Source organism: Coffea arabica, chromosome 9e (genome assembly GCF_036785885.1).
Source record: "Coffea arabica cultivar ET-39 chromosome 9e, Coffea Arabica ET-39 HiFi, whole genome shotgun sequence".
Taxonomy (NCBI): Eukaryota; Viridiplantae; Streptophyta; class Magnoliopsida; order Gentianales; family Rubiaceae; genus Coffea; species Coffea arabica.
The window spans coordinates 24,209,185-24,231,936 of NC_092327.1; the positions used below are offsets into that span (position 1 = coordinate 24,209,185).

The following is a 22,752-nucleotide window of genomic DNA, read 5'->3' on the forward strand; positions in this document are numbered from 1 at the left end:
GGCTCGCAAGCAATGCTGCCACGCTTCTAATGCACCAACAAACATGTACAACTCCTTATCATAGGTAGAATATTTGAGAGCAGCCCTATTTGTGACAGCCCCACCTTCCTTTAGGGCATACCCCAAGAGTTAGCGGACTGTTTGCCTAACTCTCGCTAGAACTAACTAACCCAAAAATTCACAGAAGGCACTAAAACGCACAATTAACTTCAAATCGTCAACTCAGTACTATATACAATAGAGTCACCAACAATTCAACTTAAAGTACAAACCAAAGTATTCAATCTTATACAAATACATATAAGGTTTACTATTACAGAGAATTTTAAACAAAATGCCTAAAGTCTATAACTAGCTCAACTCTTCCCCAAAAATCATGATCCCAAGACTTCGCCCCCTGTAAGGAAAACAAAGGTGACAGAGTGAACTTTCGCCCAATGAGGTACCACAGGTTCACGCAATCAAAAATCACATAGTTCAAACTTTAAACTGTCAAATATAAGCATCAATTAGGGAGATAAGTAAACACCACCATTAACACAAAGTGCTTCAAGTAACAGGATACAGTTGGCTCTCAGGAGCCAAATTCCCAGTTGTATTAGCTTGATCCAAGCCTGTTGACACTCTGTCAACTTTTAGAGAAGCAAAAACATTGACCGTAGATCCCCGCTTTACACCAGTTTTCGTCCACCAATCATACCCCTTATCGGGCTCGAACACCAAATAGAAACAGTGGTGATAATATTCGAGTATACCAAATATCGGAAGAATCCAGTACTTAGTCAATCAGTGATAGTTTTCCTCATGGTCCGTCAATCTATCTCGACCAAGCCCTTGTTGGCTCGATTCGATTAACTACCAATGAGGTTTGAACTCAAATTCACAGTAAGGTCATCGGATATTGGGCTCCAAACGATATCAAATTCATGCACAAGTAACAAATTTCAAATGAACAGTAGACCAGTCAAACAGTCAAGTGAAATTGAGTGTGATAAAGTACACACCCGTCCAGTCCAGATTAAATCAAAGTCACGGTCATACAAAGCATAAATTTCAGTCACAAGTAGTTCACTTAAACAACAAGTCATGCAAGTGGTACACTCACCGATTCAAAGTAGAGCAACGTCAAGCGTTCGTCCCTAGGTTATGCTCGTTTTCACCATCAAACCCTAAAAGTAACTAAGACAAGTGTCATGGTCCGACCATTCAAAGCTTAGGTTAATGATGTACACATTTTAGACTCAACTATGAGCCATACGTCTATCCAAGTTTGGCCTCTCAAAACACAAGATTCAAAGACAATTTGAAAGTGCTAATCAAGAAATATCCAAGTGCATTCTAGGGCTATGATTCAAGTAAGATGTTAATGTGAAAAGAAAAACATTTAGACCCAAAAGACGTGAGAGACCAAAAGAGAAAACTAGGTATTCACAACTCATGAAGCTTAGCAAAATATACGTAAGATATACTGTGACAGCCCCACCTTCCCCTAAGGCGAACCAAAGGGGTTAGCGGACTGCCTGCCCAGCTCTCGCCAGGACTAACCGTTCAGTTTAGAGCGATCTAATACGTTCCGGAACATACAAACGCGCGTAAACAAGTCAAAATCACAAAATAAAAAAAAACGAAAACGGAGTCGGCCATGAATAGTAACCGACACTTCAAAATCCAACCAAACATCCTTCAAATATATACATCTTGAAATTAAGCATATACAATCCAAAGTAGCATACAAAAGTATTCAAAAGTGGATACATGTACGGTTTGCCAAATCAAAAGACATACAGACCCAATGAGCTATACAAAAGATATGACCATCTAGCTTAATTCGGCAGCCAACTATCAAATCCAGTCCAAAAGGATTTATTTTCCTGTAAGGAAAACAAAAGGAACAGAAAGGGGTGAGCTTGCGCTCAATGAGGTACCAGACAGATAGCAGTAAAATCATGGCATTTCACATTTAACAAATCAGGTACACATGCCAGATGTAAAGTAAAGGAACCAATGATTCAAATAGGGAGGATACGGGTGGCTCTCAGGAGCCAAATTCCCATTTGCGTCACCGAAACTTGATCGCAATAATAGTTGACACTCCGTCAACGTTACAGAAGTAACCAATACCGTAGACTCCACTTTCTTCAATTCCTTCCACCTCACATACCCCCACCGGGCCTGAAATCCAATCAGATCAGAAATGGTAATACTCGAGTATACCGGAATCAAGGGTCTCAATACCCAAAGATCCCAAAACAGACTACCGTGGTTCGTTATCTAATCGACCAAGCCCTTGCCGGCCCGACTCGAGTAACTAGCCACAGGGGTTGAGCTCAGAGGTCCCAGAAAGGTCACTGGATACAAGCTTCCAAACGACGTCAGAACAGATACAGATACAAATACCAGATACAGATAGCAGATTCAGATACGCACTCAAAATTGGCATATGAACAGACAAGAGAACGAGTGTGGTAAAGTACACCCTCGTCTCAAACAGAATAAACAGATAGTTCAGACGTTCATATCACAGATTGCATGTACAGAAACCGAGTTAAACAACAACAAGTGAGGGGAGTGGTACACTCACCGGTGTCAGTACAGATACCTCAAAAGTTTTTTCCCAAAAGAGAGCTTTAATCACCAAGAAACCCTAAAATAATCAAAGTAAACCAATTGAAGGTTTCACATCCAAAATCGAGTAAACGGAATGCACAAGTGAGGCTCGACTACCAGTCGTATGCCTCGCCAAATAATTAATAACGCAAGGGTGCAAAACATGATTTTTGGGAACGAAAAGGTAACATGAAGACCTAAGCTCAAACAACCCAAAAGCCCTTCATTTCTACCAAAAGGTAATTCAAACTTAAAGGAACCAAACGGCCTAGAAAATTGGACAGCACTTCCCCTAAATTTGCTTACTTTTCCAGCCGTCATGGCTTCATTATTTTCCTCAGCCAGTCCCAAAGTCACACACAAAATAAGTTCATTCAATAGCCGTTCAGTAAGCTCCAAGTAGTACGAGTACAATGCAAGCTAGGGAAAAGTCCGGAAATGAAAGTCAAGCCCTAAGATATTCAAATAAGCACGATAAGACTCGATTACAAGTCATAAACCAATTCTAAATACCACCAAAATAGGGCTCCATAAGCATACATAAGCATTAGAGGAATCCAGAAAAATCCAGAAATGGAGTTAAGCGTTAACCCGAAAAAAATAATTTTTGACATCATTTTGCGGTTTTGGTACCAATGGCACTACGATTATCGGATGAAGGTCCAACACCCACCATTTCGAAGCTAAGAGATAGGGCTACAATGTTGAAGAAGGTCACTCTGTCCAGTTTCGAGTGTAACCAGGTCAAAAATGCAAGATACTACACCAGAACAGGAAAAATAGATTCACAGAACGCATTCTGGTTCAAACATCATAAGTCAGCCTACCTAAGTCTAAATCAAGAAATTCCAAAGCCATCCGAAAGATAAGATACAAGGTTACATTTCATCAGAAGACCTCAACAACCAATTCGGAAGCATTCCCAACCAAATTAACCAATTACAGACGCAACTATCAAATTCGGGTAAAACCAGGGCAGCAAGGGTAATTCCTTCTTTTCTCAAGTTACGCTACTCCGATTGACCTGAAATTTTGTAGGCATCTCTAAAATATTATTCCCTACAACTTTAATGTTTTAACCCAAGGCCAATTCGGCCTCTAACTATGAGCTACTGTGCCGGGCAGAATGTATAATCATAAAACCCTAACTTTCCAAATTTCTTCCAAAACAGAAATTGCTTGCAATTAACCACTTTTTCCACCTTCTAGCTTCCTTAAATATCATTTCCAATCATCATACATGACCACATAATCATATTCATATGAAAACAGAAAAATCCCCAATAATTACAAAACTTCACCAATTCAACCAAAAATCAAGATATAATCCATAAAAGTGCATCTTATACTACTACCAATCATGAATTAAGCATCATTAGAGGGAGGAGAGGGGTCCTTCACAACTTACCTTAGCAACACAAGAGAGAGAGCAACTAGTCACTTTAGCCTTCCAAACAACTCCACAAAACACCTCACTATCACTCCCTTAAGGGTTTCTATGGAACAAAAACAAAATTCAATGGTTGATTTGGTAGATTGGAGCAAGATTGAAGCAAAACTTGGAGAGCTTTTCCCTTTCTTTTTTTCTTGAAGTGGCCGGCCAAAGAGAAGAAGAAAATGGTGAAATTTTGGTAATTTTTGTGATTTGGTCTTCAAGTCCAACCAATCACTAAGTGACACTTGTCACTTTATTTAATGCATCCCTATCTTTTTGTTTCCTCTCACACCAATCCAAATAGCACCATCTAATTATCTCTTAACACCCGGTAAATTAATTCCAGTATCCAAAACTTAACCTAATTGGCCGAATTTTTCCAAATTTTCCGCACTAGCGGGTCCCACATCCGATATATACTCTTAATTTCTCAAAAACTATTCGATACTAGAAAAATCACCTAAAAACTCTATTTACTCATAAAAATTATCTAGAAATTTTTCCTAAGCAAAAAAATGCAGAAAACATGCCATTAAAGATAATAAAACCTAGAAAATGGAAAAATTACGGGTTCTCACATATACACACAACTTTTAGAAGAAAAAACAACCAACCTCAAGATTAAAGTTGGACAAATGTAACTAGAAACATGCTAGAAGAAACCATTTGGTTTATACATGGTTTTTGACAAAAATTCAGCTTTTGCGTCAACACCAAGGTGGATTCAAGCAATCATTAGCAACCCAAGTCCAAACTAACCAACAATCACACCTCTATCGCCACTCTTACTCACTCATATCACAAGAAAGAAAGAGACAAAATTTCAGCAGCACTTTCCCTTATTTCCTTAAATTTCCTTTCCAAACTCAACACTTATTTTCATGGCAAACCAACCTCAGCTAAGACCACAACTTTTAGGCTATAAGAGATACATATTCTAGGTTACTAAGTCAACCAAATTAAACATATTCTTAGCTCAAACTCAACCATACCAAAGCTGGAAAATATTAACCCTAAGGTGAAATTGACCACTATAAGCTGAAAATTTCTATAATGAAGCCAAAATAACATATAAAATCTAGAAAATCCACATGGCAAAGCTAATAGATCATAGCCAAGCTCAAATTAACATATCAAAGCTGAAATTTCTCAATCAAAGCTGGAATTTTCAAATCACCACACAAACTATGAAATTTTCCATGAAATCTACCATAATCAAGTTTTAAATCTACTCAAATGCAAGGAAAAACAGAAAAGATGGTTTCTTGATATGTTTACCTTCAAGCCCTAAGGAGAAATGCAACCAAAAGTTCCCTTTCCTCCCAAATCTCTCCACCAATGTCCTTATTCCTTCCTAAATGTCACTTTTTATGGAGTGGTTTGCAAGCTTTGGATCAAATTTCAAGGATTCAAGCAAGAATTGAAGTTGAAGATGGAGTTTCTTTTCTCTCTTCTCTAGCAAGAAGGTTCGGCCATGGAAGAGAAAAAAATGAAAGATTTTTGGTCAAATTTTTTTTTTTTAAATTAAAGGCTAAGAATGGTCTTGGTCATAGTCAAAGAACCATGGCTTTGTTGACAAATGCCCTTACAAGTTAATCCTCATCTAATTGTCTTTCAAATACTAAAAATATCTAGCTAACCTCTAATTATCCCTTAACACCTTATAAAATAATATCCCTTTGCACAAAACTCCTCCTATTCTTCAAAATTCACCGCACACATCTCACTAGTGGGTCCTACTTCCATAATGCACTACGAACTTAACATGCACTAACTTATAGAAGAAAAATGATTAAAAATCTTGACTCTCTTATAATACCCAGGAAATTAAGACAATTAAGTAAAGTAAAGAAATGTATTCAAAGAAATAAAATAAAATATAAAATAAATTTAGGATCCTCACACTATTCAACTTCTATTGCAGTAGGCGACTGGCCTTTGACCTTGCATCAACATAGCTCCAATTCCTACACCTGATGCATCACATTCAATTTTAAAAGTTAGGTAAAACTAAAAATGGTGCATGTGTGAGTTTGTATTTGATCAATTGAGATGCCCTATCTTGATCATCTCCCCATTGAAACTTTTCATTTTTCTTAAGTACGACTATCAAGGGAGCAATAATCATGCTAAAATCTTTGACAAAGCGCTGATAGAAGCTAGCAAGACCATGGAAGCTTTGTACATCACTAACTGACTTTGGAGTAGGCCATTCTTGTATGGCCTTGACCTTTTATTCATCTACAAGAATGCCTTGCTCACTAACAACATATCCTAGAAACACAAGATGGTTAGTGCAAAAGATTTACTTCTCGAGATTGGCAAAGGGCCTTTCTCTTCAAAGTATCTCAAAAATTGCCCTTAAATGTTCAAGATGTTCATCGAAAATCATGTAATAGATCAAGATATCATCAAAATAAACAACTATAATTTTTCCCAAGAAAGGTCACAAGACATGGTTCATTAGTCTCATAAAAGTACTAGGTGTGTTAGGAAGTCCTAATGGCATAACTAACCACTCATATAAGCCATATTTTGTCTTAAAAGTTGTTTTCCACTCATCTCCCTCTTTCATCGTAATTTGGTGATAACCACTGTTAAGATCAATTTTTAATAAAAATAATAGCACCATGTAATTCATCTAACATATCATCTAATTTAAGAATAAGATGATGATACTTTATCGTTATTGCATTTATAGCCCTACAATCGATGCACATTCTCTGTGCTCCATCCTTCTTTGGCACTAGAATGACTGGAACAGTACATGGACTTAAGCTCTCATGAGTCCAACACTTTCTTAATAGCTTATCTACTTGTCTTTGAAACTTCTTGGTCTCTCTCTGACCCATCCTATAGACTGGTTTGTTTGATAATGGTGCACCAGGAACCAAATCAATTTGATGTTTGATGCCTTTTACAGGTGGCATTCCATCAAGGATCTCCTTGGGAAACATATCTTGAAATTTTTGCAAAAGAGATGAAACACTAGAAGGAAAAGGGTTGATAGCATCATAGTACGGGGATTAGAGGGGTCGTAGGGTTTCCGCTGCCACCGTTTCTCGCGTCCGAAGTCAAATCCAACAAGCGATCTTGGGTCGCGAATCTACTTCACCAACGAGATTCGTATCAGCTGGCATCAGAGCTAGCTTGTTGGTAACATCGTTTATCCCTCCTTTCATGTTTTAATTCGTGTCTGTCTCATAGTTTCAAAAAAAAATTCCCATAACTTTTCTTTTACCTTGGCTGTTCGCAAGCTTTTTCCATTCCTGTCCGTGTTGTTTTCTTGTGTTGTTGCGGTGAGTCTTGTCCTTTAGTTGTGTCATAGTCCGTGAGTTTGGGTCTTGAAGTAATCAAATAAAAAAAAAAAGTCAGCAGCTAATCCTTTTTTTTTCCTTGTCTTTGCCGCTGCTGCCCGCAATTTTCCAGGTTGTGTGCATCGTGTCTTGCATTAGTTTCAGATTTGTGTCACCACATCTTGTGCCTAGTTGTTGTTTATTGTTGTCGAGACTCGTTATTCATTGCTGTTATTGTGTCCTGCTGAGAAAACAAGAGAAAGAAAAAAATCTATAGAACCAGCCGCTAGGGTCTTTGCTTCTCATCGTACTCTTTGCGTCTTTGTATGTCGCATGCAATCTGTATTGCTCTCCAACGTACTCTTTGTGTCTGTTGCAGCTTTTTTTTTTCTTTTCGTCAATTGCATCTTAGTGCTGTGTGTTTGAGTCTTGAAGTCACTGAGTCAAAAAAAAAACACAAAACAGCCGCTAGGTTTCTTTTGCTCCCTATCGTACTCTTTGTGTCTTGGTATTGCATGCAATCTGTTTTGCTGTCTCTTGCTATTGTTTGCCCAGATCATAGTCCTTTCATTGTGTTGCAGAGTCATTTTGGGTGTGCAAAACAGCCACCAAAAGAAAAAAAAATTACAGCCACAACTAGGGTCTTCTTCCCTTCTTGCCGCAACTAGGATTTTCCTTTTGGCGTTGTGTTGTGCGCCAATCTGTCCAGAAATTTCGGTCACTAGATGGCTCTAGTTTCTGTCCAGTTTGTAGTTTAATTCGTGTGGGGTCTTGTGTGTTTGGACTGTGTACAAAAAAAAAAAAGGAAAGGAGTCGCGTACCTTGGAGCCAAGTTGCTGGAATTTTTTTTGCTTGACTGCCGAACCTGATTTGCTTTCACACCTTGAAAATTCTGTGTTGTTTCTTGCAAGTGGAATACCAAAACATACTTGGGAAGAAGTTCAGGGAGCCGCACAAGAAAGGAAAAGCAACCAAAAAAAAAGAAAGGGAGAAAGGATCGGCTCTAGTAGTTTCCTAGTTGGAAACCAAGACCCAACCATGACTACAACCAAATCCAATTCTCCTTGAACAGCAGTTGCCAAGAAACATTTGGCCACCTCACACCGCAATTCAGTTCCAAAAAAAAAAAAAAAAAAACCAAAGCCAACCGCTACACCTTGTCTCCTAAACACCACACTACAAACCAGTTTTCCTAAACAAACCAACCGCCCACTAGCACTTCCCTCCCACTGTGGCCACAACACCTTTTGAATATATCCTTGAGCATTGCACACAGAACCAATTCTGCATAAAAACCCCAGCTGAACCCAAGGCAATGGTAAAACGAAATTCCAGCAAGCAAGAGTCAATAGCGTTTTGTCTAGGCTTCGTAAAGGTCAGACTTGAGTCGTTTATTGAGTCGTTTATTGAGTCCAGGTAAGCCTTGAGTCGTTTATTGAGTCTTTCATTTTCTCCCATTCGACTGCTAAGCATTTGGTGACCTTGGTTGGTAAGCTGACCAAGAACTCCAGCAAGGCAAAAGAAATAATTTCCTTGTCGGTTAGGACCTTCGCTCATCATTCTTAATTTTTGTAACTTTTGTGTCAAGTCTTTCCCCAATTTTTATTCAGGAATATATTCTACCACTCCATTCCTAGTGTCCTAATTTTGTTTTCCAAGAAAATTTCCACTCTTACGAACCTCAAATTCTAACGTGAACTTGATTTTTAAGCTAACTGTGAGAACTTGAGGAATTCTAATTTCTTCAAGGTTTTTGCGAGGGGCTGTGAGGAAATTTTGGTGAGCTTATTAGAGTGATCTGAATAACCATATACGAGTGTGAGAGTATACACTTAGGGAGTGAAGTGACTAAAAAAAAAAGGCAAAAGAAAACGTTACTTTTTCCCCTTTCTTTGCTACTAACCCTTGCAGGTACACCAGCGACTCCATGTCTAGTGGAAAACGAAGGAGTATCCTGCCCCATGGATTTTGAACAGATGATGGAGCAAATGGAGAGGCGTTTCCAACGCATGCTAGAACCCATTCAAGATGAGTTGCTGCAACTCCGAGCGTCTGGAACACCAAAAACTTCTAAGTCCACACGAAGATGATGAACGATGATGATGATGACGAGGAACCTCGCATTCGACCACGGCAAAGGAACCAGGCTAGACCTACCGCTGTGTTCAAGGGAATCAAAATAAACATCCCTGAATTCAAAGGACGGTCCGACCCCGAGGCCTTTCTCGAATGGTTATCCAAGATCAAAATGGTCTTTTCTTGCCAAAACTACACCGAGGTACAAAAGGTGCAATTGGCAACCATGGAATTCACTGAGTACGCTGTGGTTTGGTGGGACCAAATCAAGAAGTCTAGAAGGAGAAATGGGCTACCCGAGCTCATTCCATGGCCCGAGCTTCCCGCCATGATGCGCACCCGATTTGTTCTTGGGCACTATACTAGGGATTTGTACCACCGATTACAAACCCTAGTCCAAGGCAACCGGAGTGTGGATGAGTACCATAAGGAGATGGAGATCCTGATGCTCAGAGCGGATGTACAAGAGGATCCCGAGGCCACCATGGCTAGATTCCTGAGCGGGTTACGACCCGATATTGCTGAACGAGTGGAACTTCAACACTATATGGAGTTGCATGAGCTTGTAGACAAGGCTATTAAGGTCGAGCAAAGGCTCAAAAGGAGGGGTACCACTTGATCGAATTTCGGCAATACCACCTACTCTACCAACCGCCCATTCCAACCAAGGAATGATTCTCGGCCTTCGCCAAATGCTCCTACACCAAAGCCGAGATTCGAGGGAGGTAAGGTGGGCAACCCTAATGTTGGTAAGCCACCCTCTTCTACTCCAAAATTTGAGGAGCCTAGGGCACAAACTAGAGCTCGTGATACTCGATGCTTCAAATGCCAAGGTAGAGGCAATATTGCTAGTCAATGTCCTGATCAAAAGACTATGATTATGATGCAAAATGGCGAGATCGTGAGTGAGGACGAAACCGAGTACGAAGGCATGCCACCTCTTGACGGAGGTAGTGATGGTGAATCGCCAAATGAAGAGGAGTTTAGTGCACCCGAGGGTCATTTTGGAACTGCATTGGTTGCAAGGAGAGCATTAACTGCACGTGTTAAGGAGGACGAGCTTCAATGGGAGAACATTTTCTACACCAGGTGCTTCGTCAACCAAGCACTTTGTAGTGTGATTATTGATAGTGGGAGCTGCACAAATGTAGCTAGTTCACTCATGGTGGACAACTTGAAGTTGCCTACAAGGGATCACCCGCGACCCTACAAACTTCAATGGCTCAACAATTTTGGGGAGGTTCGAGTAACCAAGTAGGTTCTTATATCCTTCCAAATCCATAAATATTCTGATGAAGTATTATGTGATGTAGTTCCTATGCAGGCTAGTCACATTATACTTGGTAGGCCTTGGCAGTTTGACAGACAGGTAACTTTTGATGGTGTGATTAATAAGTATAACTTCTTGTACAATAGTAAGAAAGTCACACTAGCTCCCCTTTCCCCCAAACAAGTGCATGAGGACCAATTGAAATTGCAACAAGAGTTTGAGAAGTATAGTGCAGAAAGGAAAGCAAATGAGAGAGCCGAGGCAAAAAAAGAGAGGAAAAAGGCTATAGATAGCTCGACAAGTGAGGTAAAATCCGAGGGAAAACAAATGCTCCTGATAAAAGCCAAGAAAATAAGGAAGTTAATGAGAGATGAGCAGCCACTTCTTATGCTTGTTAGCAAAGAAGTAGCTCTGCATGTGCATGAATTTGATATTGACATACCTCTCGAGGTTAAGTCTCTTTTACAGGAATATGCTGATGTCTTCCCCGAGGATGTGCCAAGTGGATTGCCGCCACTTAGAGGCATTGAGCATCAAATTGATTTCATCCGTAGGGCTTCATTGCCAAATCGACCAGCTTACAAGAGCAACCCGGAGGAGACTAAGGAGTTGCAAAGGCAAGTGGATGAGTTGCTTGGCAAAGGATGGGCACGTGAGAGCTTAAGCCCGTGTGCTGTCCCAGTCATTTTGGTGCCCAAGAAAGATGGTACGTGGAGAATGTGCACCGATTGTAGAGCCGTAAATGCCATCACGGTAAAGTATCGCCACCCTACACCTCGCTTAGATGACATGCTTGATGAGTTACATGGGGCTGTGTTCTTTACCAAAATTGATCTCAAAAGTGGGTACTATCAAATTAGGATTAAGGAGGGGGATGAATGGAAAACTGCCTTCAAAACTAAGTATGGATTGTATGAGTGGTTAGTGATGCCTTTTGGGTTAACTAATGCACCTAGTACCTTCCTGAGGTTAATGAACCATGTTCTACGTCCATTATTAGAAAAATTTGTGGTAGTTTACTTTGATGATATCCTAATTTATAGCAAATCTTATGATGAACACCTAGAGCATATTATGGTTGTTATGGATGTACTTCGAAGAGAGAAGCTCTATGCCAATCTCAAGAAGTGCAATTTTTGCACTAATGAGTTTGTGTTTCTAGGGTTTGTTATAAGTGCGCAGGGAATGAAGGTGGATGACCAAAAGGTGAAAGCTATCCATGAATGGCCAACACCAAGATCTGTGGGCGATGTTCGGAGCTTCCATGGACTTGCAGGTTTCTGTAGGAGATTCGTGAGAGACTTTAGCACCATTGCTGCCCCCTTGACTGAGTTGATCAAGAAGAATGAGAGAACTTCCATTGGGGAGAATCTCAAGAACAGGCTTTTCGCGCTTTAAAGCACCAACTCACACACGCACCTGTACGTGCTTTACGGGTTGTGTTGAACCAAGGTGGAAGGCCTATTGCCTACTTTAGTGAGAAACTCAATAGGGCTGCACTGAACTACTCAACTTATGATAAAGAGCTGTACGCCCTCATTTGAGCACTACAAGTGTGGCAGCACTACTTAAGACCTAAGGAATTCATGATACATACCGATCATGAGTCCCTTAAGTACCTTAAGGCCCAGCACACCTTGAGCAAGAAGCATGCAAGGTGGATTGCATTCGTGGAGTCCTTTCCATACGTGATTAAATACAAGGCTAGTAAGTCTAATGTGGTTACGGATGCACTCTCCCGAAGGCACTCTCTACTCATCTTCTTAGATGCTAAGTTGTTAGGGTTTGAGCTAATTAAAGAGCTCTATACCCAAGATAGTGACTTCGGTGAGCTTTACACTTCTTGCAAACACACTGGGCAAGGTAAGTTCTTCATTTCCGATGGTTACTTGTTTTGTGCCAATCGACTTTGCATCCCATATTGATCACTCCGAGAGCTCTTGGTAAGGGAATCCCACTCAAGTGGACTTATGGGACACTTTGGGGTTGATAAGACTCTTACCATGTTGCAGGAACACTTCTATTGGCCGTACATGAGGAGAGATGTTGCACGGGTGGTGGAGCGATACTTAGCTTGTAAGAAAGCTAAATCCAAGGTACACCCGTATGGTCTTTACACCCCGTTACCTATCTCTAGTGCACCATGGGTCGATATTTCTATGGATTTTATACTTGGTTTGCCTAGATCCAAGTGTGGCCATGACTCCATTTATGTGGTAGTTGATAGATTCTCTAAAATGGCACACTTCATTGCTTGTCATAAAACAGATGATGCATCTCATATTACTAACTTATTCTTTAAAGAGATTGTGAGATTGCATGGCATTCCTAGGACCATTATATCTGATAGAGATGTCAAATTTTTGAGCTATTTTTAGAAGACACTCTGGTCTAAGTTAGGCACCAAATTGCTATTCTCTACTGCTAGCCATCCCCAAACTGATGGTCAAACTGAGGTGGTGAATCGTACATTAGGTACCTTGTTGCGTGCCATCATCAAAAAGAACTTGAAATCATGGGAAGAGTGTTTACCTCATGTAGAGTTTGCTTATAATAGGGCTGTCAATTCTACTACTGGTTTCTCTCCATTTGAATGTGTTTATGGTTTTAATCCGCTAACACCACTTGATCTAGTGCCATTACCTAGTAATGAGCGTGCACATTTGGATGGTAAACAACGTGCAGAGTTTGTTAAGCAACTGCATGAGAAAGTCCGGGCCAACATTGAGAGGAGAACTGCTCAATATGTCAAGCAAACTAACAAGGGTCGCCAAAAGTTAATTTTTGAACCTAGCGATTAGGTGTGGTTGCACATGCGCAAGGAACGTTTTCCTGTTCAAAGGAGAAACAAATTACAACCACGGGGTGATGGACCTTTTCAAGTGTTGGAGCGAATCAATGACAACGCCTACAAACTTGATCGTCCTGGTGAGTATTGAGTTAGTGCTACATTTAATGTTTCTGACTTAGCTTCTTTTGATGCAGATGATGCTTTTGATTTGAGGGCAAATCTTTCTCAAAAGGAGGGGAATGATAGCATCATAGTACGGGGATTAGAGGGGTCGTAGGGTTTCCGCTGCCACCGTTTCTCGCGTTTGAAGTCAAATCCAATAAGCGATCTTGGGTCGCGAATCTACTTCACCAATGAGATTCGTATCAAGGGTTATCAATTTCGTTAAAAATAACCAACACCTCTTTGTACAAAAGTACAAATAGAGGCTGATTAGAAATCAAAACTCATTTGATATCTTTGGCTTTTGCAATCAAGCTTTGTTTCCTGATACGAACCTACCAAGATGGCCTGAACTTATGGCCTGAACCAAGATGGCCAGAAAATCCCGGATCTAGATGAAGAATCAAGTTGAAGGATTGCGGAATAACCCTTGACCCTTCAAAATCACGAGATTATGAACTAAGGTGAATCAACCCACAACCTAATAATTTAGTGAACCAAAGTTTGAAGGTAGAAGATGCCATAACCAAGTGTGTTTCTTGGCTGATAAGTCGATTGAATACTCAAGAATCTCTCAAGTATTCATGTTGCATCTCTTAGACAAGAGAGTTGCTCACACACAGGTGTTTGCTGGAGAGTTTCACCTTATTGATGACTATTTTAAACATTTGAAGACTAAGGCTTATTTATAGCCTTTACAAGACTCAAAAACCTAATCAAACTAGGAAACACTTAACTAGATTCTAGAAACCCTAATTCAGCACTAATAACGATCAACATGACCTAGCTATTTTATTTCATCACACTAATGCCTCAAACTAACTCCAAACTAACACTATTTATAGTCAACTAACATTGCTGGAAAAGAATCAAGCAAATGACACGAAGAACTTAAGCACAAAACATATTCGGATTACACAAAGGCTCATGAACCCGACTGCTCCTCAATCTTCATTACTTGATTAAATGACTTGAAGAAAAGTATAAAGTGTTGTATCTTCATGTTCAAACCCTTGAATGACTCTTGCATTACCAACTCAAGCTTTCATAGCATGAACTAAATCTTGTAACGATTCTCAAAGCTTCTTAGGATGAGCTCTAGTCATTGGACCACTTGGAACAACTTGACCATCATTGGGATTTGGCACCATCGATCCTTGTTGAGCATGACCAGTCGTGAGTCCATCATCATTTCCTCTCTCTTGGCCAACTCTCCAATTGCCTTTTCCCCCTCAACTAATTCAGCCACTCTCTCTTGCTTTGGTGTTTCACTTGTCTCTCAATTTTTCCTCTCATCTCAATCTCACTTTCCCTCTAAAGCCTCACTTGATCCTCATACACTTGTCTAGGGGTAAGTGGTACAAGAGTGATTTTTCTATTACAATGCATAAGAGTATACTTGTTAGCGTGTCCATCACAAGAAATTTACTTATCAGACTACCATGGACAACCCAACAAGACATGACTATCTTGCATTGGTACTACATCACATAAAACTTCATCCTCATATTAACCAATGTGAAAAGGAACTCGTACCCATCTATAAACTCGCACATCACCTGTTTCATTCAACCACTGAAGACGGTATAGTTTAGGATGAGTAATGGTTGGAAGATCCAACTTCTTCAGCATGAGCAAGCTTGCAACATTGGCACAACTCCCACCATCAATAATTAGACTACACATCTTGTCTTTAATGTAACAATGTGTATAGAATAAATTTTCCCGTTGCATATCATTTTCATCGTTCACAGGTGCAGCTAAAGCTTTGCATGCAACTAGGCATCTGACCTTCTCACTTGTAGGCATCTCCTCCTCTGATACGAAGGAGAATAGCGAGCAAACCATGCAAGTAGAACAAGTGAAGGTTCCTCTCGGCCCTGTCACCCGAGCACGTGCCAAGAAAATGAAGGAAGTGTTCCAACTTCTAGTTCAAGCTGTCCAAGCCCAAGTTGGCAGGCCTCGACCCACAGAAGGCCTTGCAAGTGAGGATGAAAGACAAGTCACCTAGGTAGAGGCCTTGCTCGATGAAGAGGACCTTGTTTGAAGGCCACGGCCCTCTTTGGAGTATCATGGTTAATCATATCGCTATTTAGAATTTAAGTATTTCATTAGTAGTATTGGCTTAGATCAATAAAGCTCATGTTGAGCATAGGACTGAGTAGAAAGCCCTTTGGAGGCCCACTACCTTGGCCGAACTTAGCAAAGGCTACGAACTTCCCTTGGGGGCTTAATTCCCTTTGGATTTTCGAGCATCTAGTAGTAGTATTATAAATAGGACTATTACAATGTTTTTCAGATTTCGTTTAATACAAAAATTAAGAGTTCTCTTATTGGCTTCTTGCGAGCTTTTCTTGAAGTTCTTAGATTAATTCCCTAGGATCTTCAAGTTGACTTATCAATCTAGAATCACACTAGATTGTGGCGTCTTCTACCCTATACCAAGGTTCGTTAGCCACGTGATTAACGGGTCAAGGTTTCATCAACTCCAAACGTGTTACGTCCCTCTAGATCCTATGCGCTTGTCTTTTGCGGGTTTCGTTACAAGTTGGCGACGTTCGTATCAGTTGGTAATTAGAGCTAGTTAGAGGTATCACGTTATATCCCTTGTTTTTGTTTTTTTGAGTCAGTTTTTATCTATCAATTTCATTGCTAGGTCAATAGGGTTTTGTGTCAAATCGTGGGAAGGGTTTCTTGTAAAGTCCGAATTGTTTGCTTCTTGTTAGTTTGCTGTCCGCAATTTTTCCAGAATTATTCCAGTATTTTTGTGTGTTGTTTCTGCCCAAGTTTCATCCGTGAGTTTGTTGGTGTTGTGTTTGAATCATTAGAGTCAAAAACAAAAAAAAAGTCACGCACCTTATTTTGTTCTCGCGTCAAGTGGCTGGAATTTCGTTTTGAGTATTGCTGAAATTCTGTTTTGCCTATTTCGTGAGTTTTGGTTGTTGTTCTTGCAAACCTTGGATACCATAATATAATTTGGGGAAGTTCTTGAGTTCTTGAACAAGATTCTTGAAGTTCTTGGACCTCCAAGACTTGACTTGAAAGTTCTTGAAACCATAAAATCAAGAACTATGGTTTCTTGAAAGTTTGAATAACCATTGCAGCCGCTTCTTGATCTTGTGGTATAATCTGAAATTATGTTCCTTGAAGAGCCAAAATCTTGAACAAAAGCATCAAGAAAGAAATGAAAAAGACAAAACAAAGAAGAAGAAAAGAAACGAGACAAAAAAAAAGGAAAGTGAGACATTCGGCTCAAGGGAAATCAGATTTCCAAATCTTGATTGGTTTGAGTTTCCAATTCTTGGTTGGCTTCCAAATCTTAATTGGTTTCAATATCTTGAGCTTCCTATTCTTGACTGAATTCCAACAACCTCAAACGACCTGGACAGCCCCAAAAACACCCCAAACCAGTTTCCTAAACCGCTACAAAGACCTTATCCAAATCACCTTTGGATTCTTGAGTTTCCTAAATCGGTTGGACTAGTTGTTGCAAATCGAATTGGCTGAAATTTGAGGGTTGATTCTGACATTATTTGAACACCACAACAGCACCTTTTTCCCTCCAAAATACTGACCAGAACTTGGCAAAAACAGCAGCTCAAAATTCTAGTTTTTGGGTAGGAGTCTTTCTAGGATTCCAAATTTCAGCTTTGAGTTGTGAGTCGCGTCTAGTGTCGATCATCTTAGGATTGCTTTCCTACATTATTTGAGCCATTAAATAGCATCTTAATTGTGTCATATACCTGAGTTTGTTCCAGTTTGACCCTTGCTTCATTCATTGTTTGATTCGTGGTTGAAGCGGCCTATCGCATGAGCCCGGAAGAAACCAAGGAACTTCAAAGGCAAGTGGATGAACTACTTAAGAAAGGTTGGACGCCTGAAAGCTTAAGCCCTTGTGCCGTCCCTGTTGTCTTGGTGCCAAAGAAGGATGGAAGCTCACGCATGTGTGTAGATTGCAGAGCCATCAATTCTATAACGGTAAAGTATCGTCATCCTATATCTAGGTTAGATGACATGCTAGATGAACTAAATGGAGCTATAATTTTCACGAAAATTGACTTGAAAAGTGGATACCACCAAATTCAAATGAAAGAGGGTGACGAATGGAAAACGGCTTTTAAGACTACTTATTGATTGTATGAATGGCTAGTCATGCCCTTTGGTCTATCTAATGCCCCGAGTACATTCATGAGGCTAATGAATCATATTTTACGCTCTTTTCTTGGTAAATTCGTGGTAGTCTATTTTGATGATATCTTGGTCTATAGTCGCAATCTTGATGAGCATATGGAGCATTTACGTGCTGTTTTAAGTGCATTACGCCAAGCCAGTTTGTATGCTAACTTGAAAATGTGTTCTTTTTGCACTAATCAATTGGTCTTTCTAGGATATGTTATTAGTGCACAGGGAATACATGTAGATGAGAGCAAGGAGAAAGCCAGCCAAGAATGGCCTACACCAAAAACTGTGAGTGAAGTAAGGAGCTTCCATGGATTAGCTAGCTTCTACCGGAGGTTTCTGCGAGATTTCTGCACAATTGCCACTCCATTGACTGCTGTAATCAAGAAGAATGTCACCTTTCATTGGGGAGCCGACCAAGATAAGGCGTTTCAATTGCTTAAACACAAACTCACGCACACACCTATATTTTCTTTACCTAGCTTTGACAAGATGTTTGAGATCGAATGTGATGCTTCAGGTGTTGGCATTGGAGCTGTGTTAATGCAAGAGAGTAGGCCGATTGCCTACTTTAGCGAGAAGCTGAGTGGGGCAGCCTTGAACTACTCCACCTATGATAAGGAGCTATACTCCCTAATTAGGGTCTCGAGACATGGCAACACTATTTGAGAGCAAGGGAGTTCGTCATTCATACTGATCACGAGTCAGTCAAGGATTTGAAGTCCCAACAAAAGTTGAACAAGAGGCATGCATGATGGATTGCCTTTGTTGAGACTTTCCCGTATGTGATCAATAAGACAGGTAAAACCAATGTAGTAACCGACGCCTTGTCACGCAGGTACTCTTTACTTACCTTACTTGGTTTTGACACCATCAAGGAGTTATATGCACAATGTTTAAAATCTAAGTTGGAGCACTTCTTTATACATGATGGTTACCTGTTTCGAGTTGATAAACTATGCATCCCTCAGTCTTCCATTCGATTATTGTTAATCCATGAAGCACATTCAGGAGGTTTAATGGGACACTTTGGTGTTGCAAAGACTTTGGCTGTTTTGCAGGAACATTTCCATTGGCCAAAGATGAGAAGAGATGTGAAGCGTTTGGTTGGTCGATGCATTGTGTGCCACAAAGCTAAGTCTAAGACTCAACCATTCGGTTTGTATACCCCTTTGCCTATTCCTACTACACCTTGGATCGATATTTCTATGAATTTTGTACTTGGGTTGCCTAGGTCTAGGAAAGGACAAGATAGCATATTCGTTGTAGTTGACAGGTTTTCTAAAATGGCTCATTTCATTGCTTGTCACAAAACGGATGATGCATCTTACATTGCTGAATTGTTCTTTCGTGAGATAGTTAGGTTACATGGCATGCCTAGAACTATTGTGTCTGACAAGGATGTTAAATTTCTTAGCTATTTCTGGAAGACATTATGGGGAAAGTTGGGTACTAAACTATTATTTTCAACTTCGAGTCACCCATAAACTGATGGCCAAACAGAAGTTGTTAATAGAACTTTATCTATATTGTTGTGTGCCATCATTAAAAAGAACATTAAGTCTTGAGAGGAATGTCTTCCTCATGTTGAGTTTGCCTATAACCGAACCGTGCATAGTGCGACACAATACTCGCCTTTTGAAGTTGTGTATGGCTTTAACCCTTTAACTCCCTTGGATTTGTCACATTTGCCTTTGTCTGAGCGTGTAAATCTAGATGGAAAGAAAAAGGCGGATTTTGTGAAGGCACTACATGAGAAGGTGCGACTCAACATTGAGCAACGCACGAGCCAATATGCGAAGCAAGCAAACAAAGGAAGGCACCAAATGATCTTTGAACCTGGTGATTGGGTTTGGTTGCACCTTCGCAAGGAGAGGTTTCTAGTTCAACATCGGAGCAAGCTACTCCCTCGAGGCGGCGGTCCCTTCCAAGTTCTTGAGCGTGTGAACAACAATGCTTACAAGTTGGACCTCCCAGGTGAGTATGGAACTAGAAGTCCTACATTTAATGTCACTGACCTTCTCGCAGATGATGAATCAGATTTGAGGCCAAATCCTTTTCAAGAGGAGGGGAATGATGTTGAAGGAGAATAGCGAGCAAACCATGCAAGTTGAACAAGTGAAGGTTCCTCTAGGCCCTGTCACCCGAGCACGTGCCAAGAAAATGAAGGAAGCGCTCCAACTTCTAGTTCAAGCTGTCCAAGCCCAAGTTAGGAGGCCTCGGCCCATAGAAGGCCTTGCAAGTGAGAATGAAAGACAAGTCACCTTGGTAGAGGCCTTGCTCGATGAAGAGGACCTTATTTGAAGGCCATGGCCCTTTTTAGAGTATCATGGTTAATCATATAGCTATTTAGAGTTTAAGTATTTCATTAGTAGTATTGGCTTAGATCAATAAAGCTCATGTTGAGCATAGGACCGAGTAGAAAAGCCCTTTGGAGGCCCACTTCCTTGGCCGAACTTAGCAAAGGCTACGAACCTCCCTTGGGGGCCTAATTCCCTTTGGATTTTCGGGCATCTAGTAGTAGTATTATAAATAGAACTATTACTTGTAATGTTTTTCAGATTTCGTTTAATACAAAAATTGAGAGTTCTCTTATTGGCTTCTTGCGAGCTTTTCTTGAAGTTCTTAGATTAATTCCCTAGGATCTTCAAGTTGACTTATCAATCTAGAATCACACTAGATTGTGGCGTCTTCTACCCTATACCAAGGTTCGTTAGCCACGTGATTAACGGGTCAAGGTTCCATCAACTCCAAACGTGTTCCGTCCCACTAGATCCTGTGCGCTTGTCTTTTGCGGGTTTCGTCACAAGTTGGCGACGTTCGTATCATCCTCTAATTCACCTTCATCTTCAATTAACAATGCCATTCCCTCATACTCAACTGCATTATCCATCACGACCTCTCTCTATTGGACAAGATGACCATTACCCATTGATTAGGGCATTAGGAAGCAATATGTCCAACTCCTTGGCATTTAAAGCACTTGATGTCTCGATTACAGGGTTTAAAATTATATTGGACAGCTTTTGGAGCAACTTTGGATTCACTCTTATTGGACTTAGATTTCGGGTTTGAGGCACTAGATGAACCCGACACCTTATCCTCCCTCTTTGGTGTAGTATTTCATCAATTTCCAGTATGGAATTTGGTGTTTATGCGTATAGTACCCCTCCTCTTAAGCCGTATTTCCACCTACATCGCTTTGTCCAACATGTCGCTAATTTCAAGGTAATATTGGGATTCCACTACTTCAGCAATTTCTGGTCTTAATCCATTCAAAAACCTCGCCATGGTTGCCTGCAAGTCCTCTTGAACATTGCTCCTCATTATAGCCTTTTCCATCTCTTTATATTAATCCTCAACGCTCTTGTTTCTTTGAGTAAGAGTTTGCAATTTTTGGTGCAAATTCTGATGATAATGACTAGGGATAAATCGCTTTCTCATCAACCCTTGAAGCTCCTCCCAAGTCTCCATAGGCCATTCATGGTTTCTCCTTTTACTAGTTCGAACTTGGTCCCGCCAAATCAACACATAGGCCATGAGCTTGATTGCAGCAAGTTTCACCTTTTGTTCCTCTAAATAATTGTTGCAATCAAAGAAATTCTCAATCCTGCATTCCCACTCCAAGTATGCCTCCGGATCCAATTTCTCTTGGAATGGAGGGATTTTAAGTTTAACCCTTTTGATGGAATCATCACCATGGCCAACTCCATGCCTTTCATGCCTTGGATGCTCACAATTTCCTCCTCTTCATTGCTAGAATTTTGGACTCGTGCACGGAAGTTCGAGTGTTCGCGGAGTTCTCTAATTGGTCAAGTAGTTCATGCACGGGTTCCAACTCCTCCTTTAACATTTTTTGCATGAGGCTAGTCATGGCCTCCACTGCGAGTTTAGGATCAAATGTGGATGATTCTCCTTCGTTAGACTTGCTTAGGTAACCTGCAAAAAGGGTTAGTAAAGAAACAAATATATTCCTCGCAACACTCCCTCATGTGTTTATCGTCGGCACTAGGATCAAATGTGGATGATTCTCCTTCGTTAGACTTGCTTAGGTAACCTGCAAAAAAGGTTTGTAAAGAAATGAATATATTCCTTGCAACACTCCCTCACATGTTTACCCGTGACACGCATATCACTAAAAAATATAGCACTCCAATAATCTCACTAGAACAGATTCTTAAGGCCCTTACTTGCTTCTCTTGAAGAAATTAGAGCTATTCCTCAAGGCAAATCAATCAATCAATTCAGTACTCAAGATTGTACCAAAATTAGGGTTTTAAGCTAATAAGATGAGTACACGACAAAAGCTAAAAATTAAGCAAATGATTTGACTTTTTGGATGATAAAAATACCGGGAATATTCTGGAAATTTGCTCGATGTAATTATTTAAAAGGATGGAAATTAGTGATGGAACAAAAATGAAAGAAAAGAAACTAACCGATTACTCTTGGACTCAACAATAGAATTTATATGTGTCAGCTTAAATGGAACAAAAACCTGGAAATTTAACCCTTTTTCCTAGTTGAACAAAGATTTAAAACTCCTATGTGGTTGTTTCCAAAGAATTTTAGGACAATAGTGCACAATTTAGCAAGTGGGAAATTGGAATCCAATTGGAATTTGGAAAAGCTAAGAAGTAGCTGTTTAATTCCTTTTTCCAGCTTATTTTGAGCTTCCAAAAACACAATTGACACTTGTTTTTGAAGTGTTTGAAGATCAAATCATGGCTGCCATTTTTTTCACGAATAGCCAAGAATTTTTGTAACTAGGGTTTTTGACAAAATTAGGGTTTCACGCAAATTGCTTAAACCTGATTGGTGTTTTGATCAAGATTACAAGAAAACCCAAACAACACTTCAAAATATTCAAGATTCAACCATGAACAGCCAAGATTTTCAAGAACTTCAAGAACCAAAATTAGGGTTTCAAGAAACT

The 22,752-nt window shown here is 40.1% G+C and overlaps 1 protein-coding gene across 1 annotated transcript; it reads left to right on the forward strand.

Annotated features, from left to right (window-relative positions):
* Positions 1 to 9,424: 9,424 nt before the first annotated feature.
* On the forward strand, positions 9,425 to 10,033 carry LOC140014632 (uncharacterized). Its single transcript, XM_072065710.1, has one exon. The coding sequence runs from the start codon at positions 9,425 to 9,427 to the stop codon at positions 10,031 to 10,033; it is 609 nt and encodes a 202-aa protein (XP_071921811.1).
* The last annotated feature ends 12,719 nt before the right edge of the window (positions 10,034 to 22,752 follow it).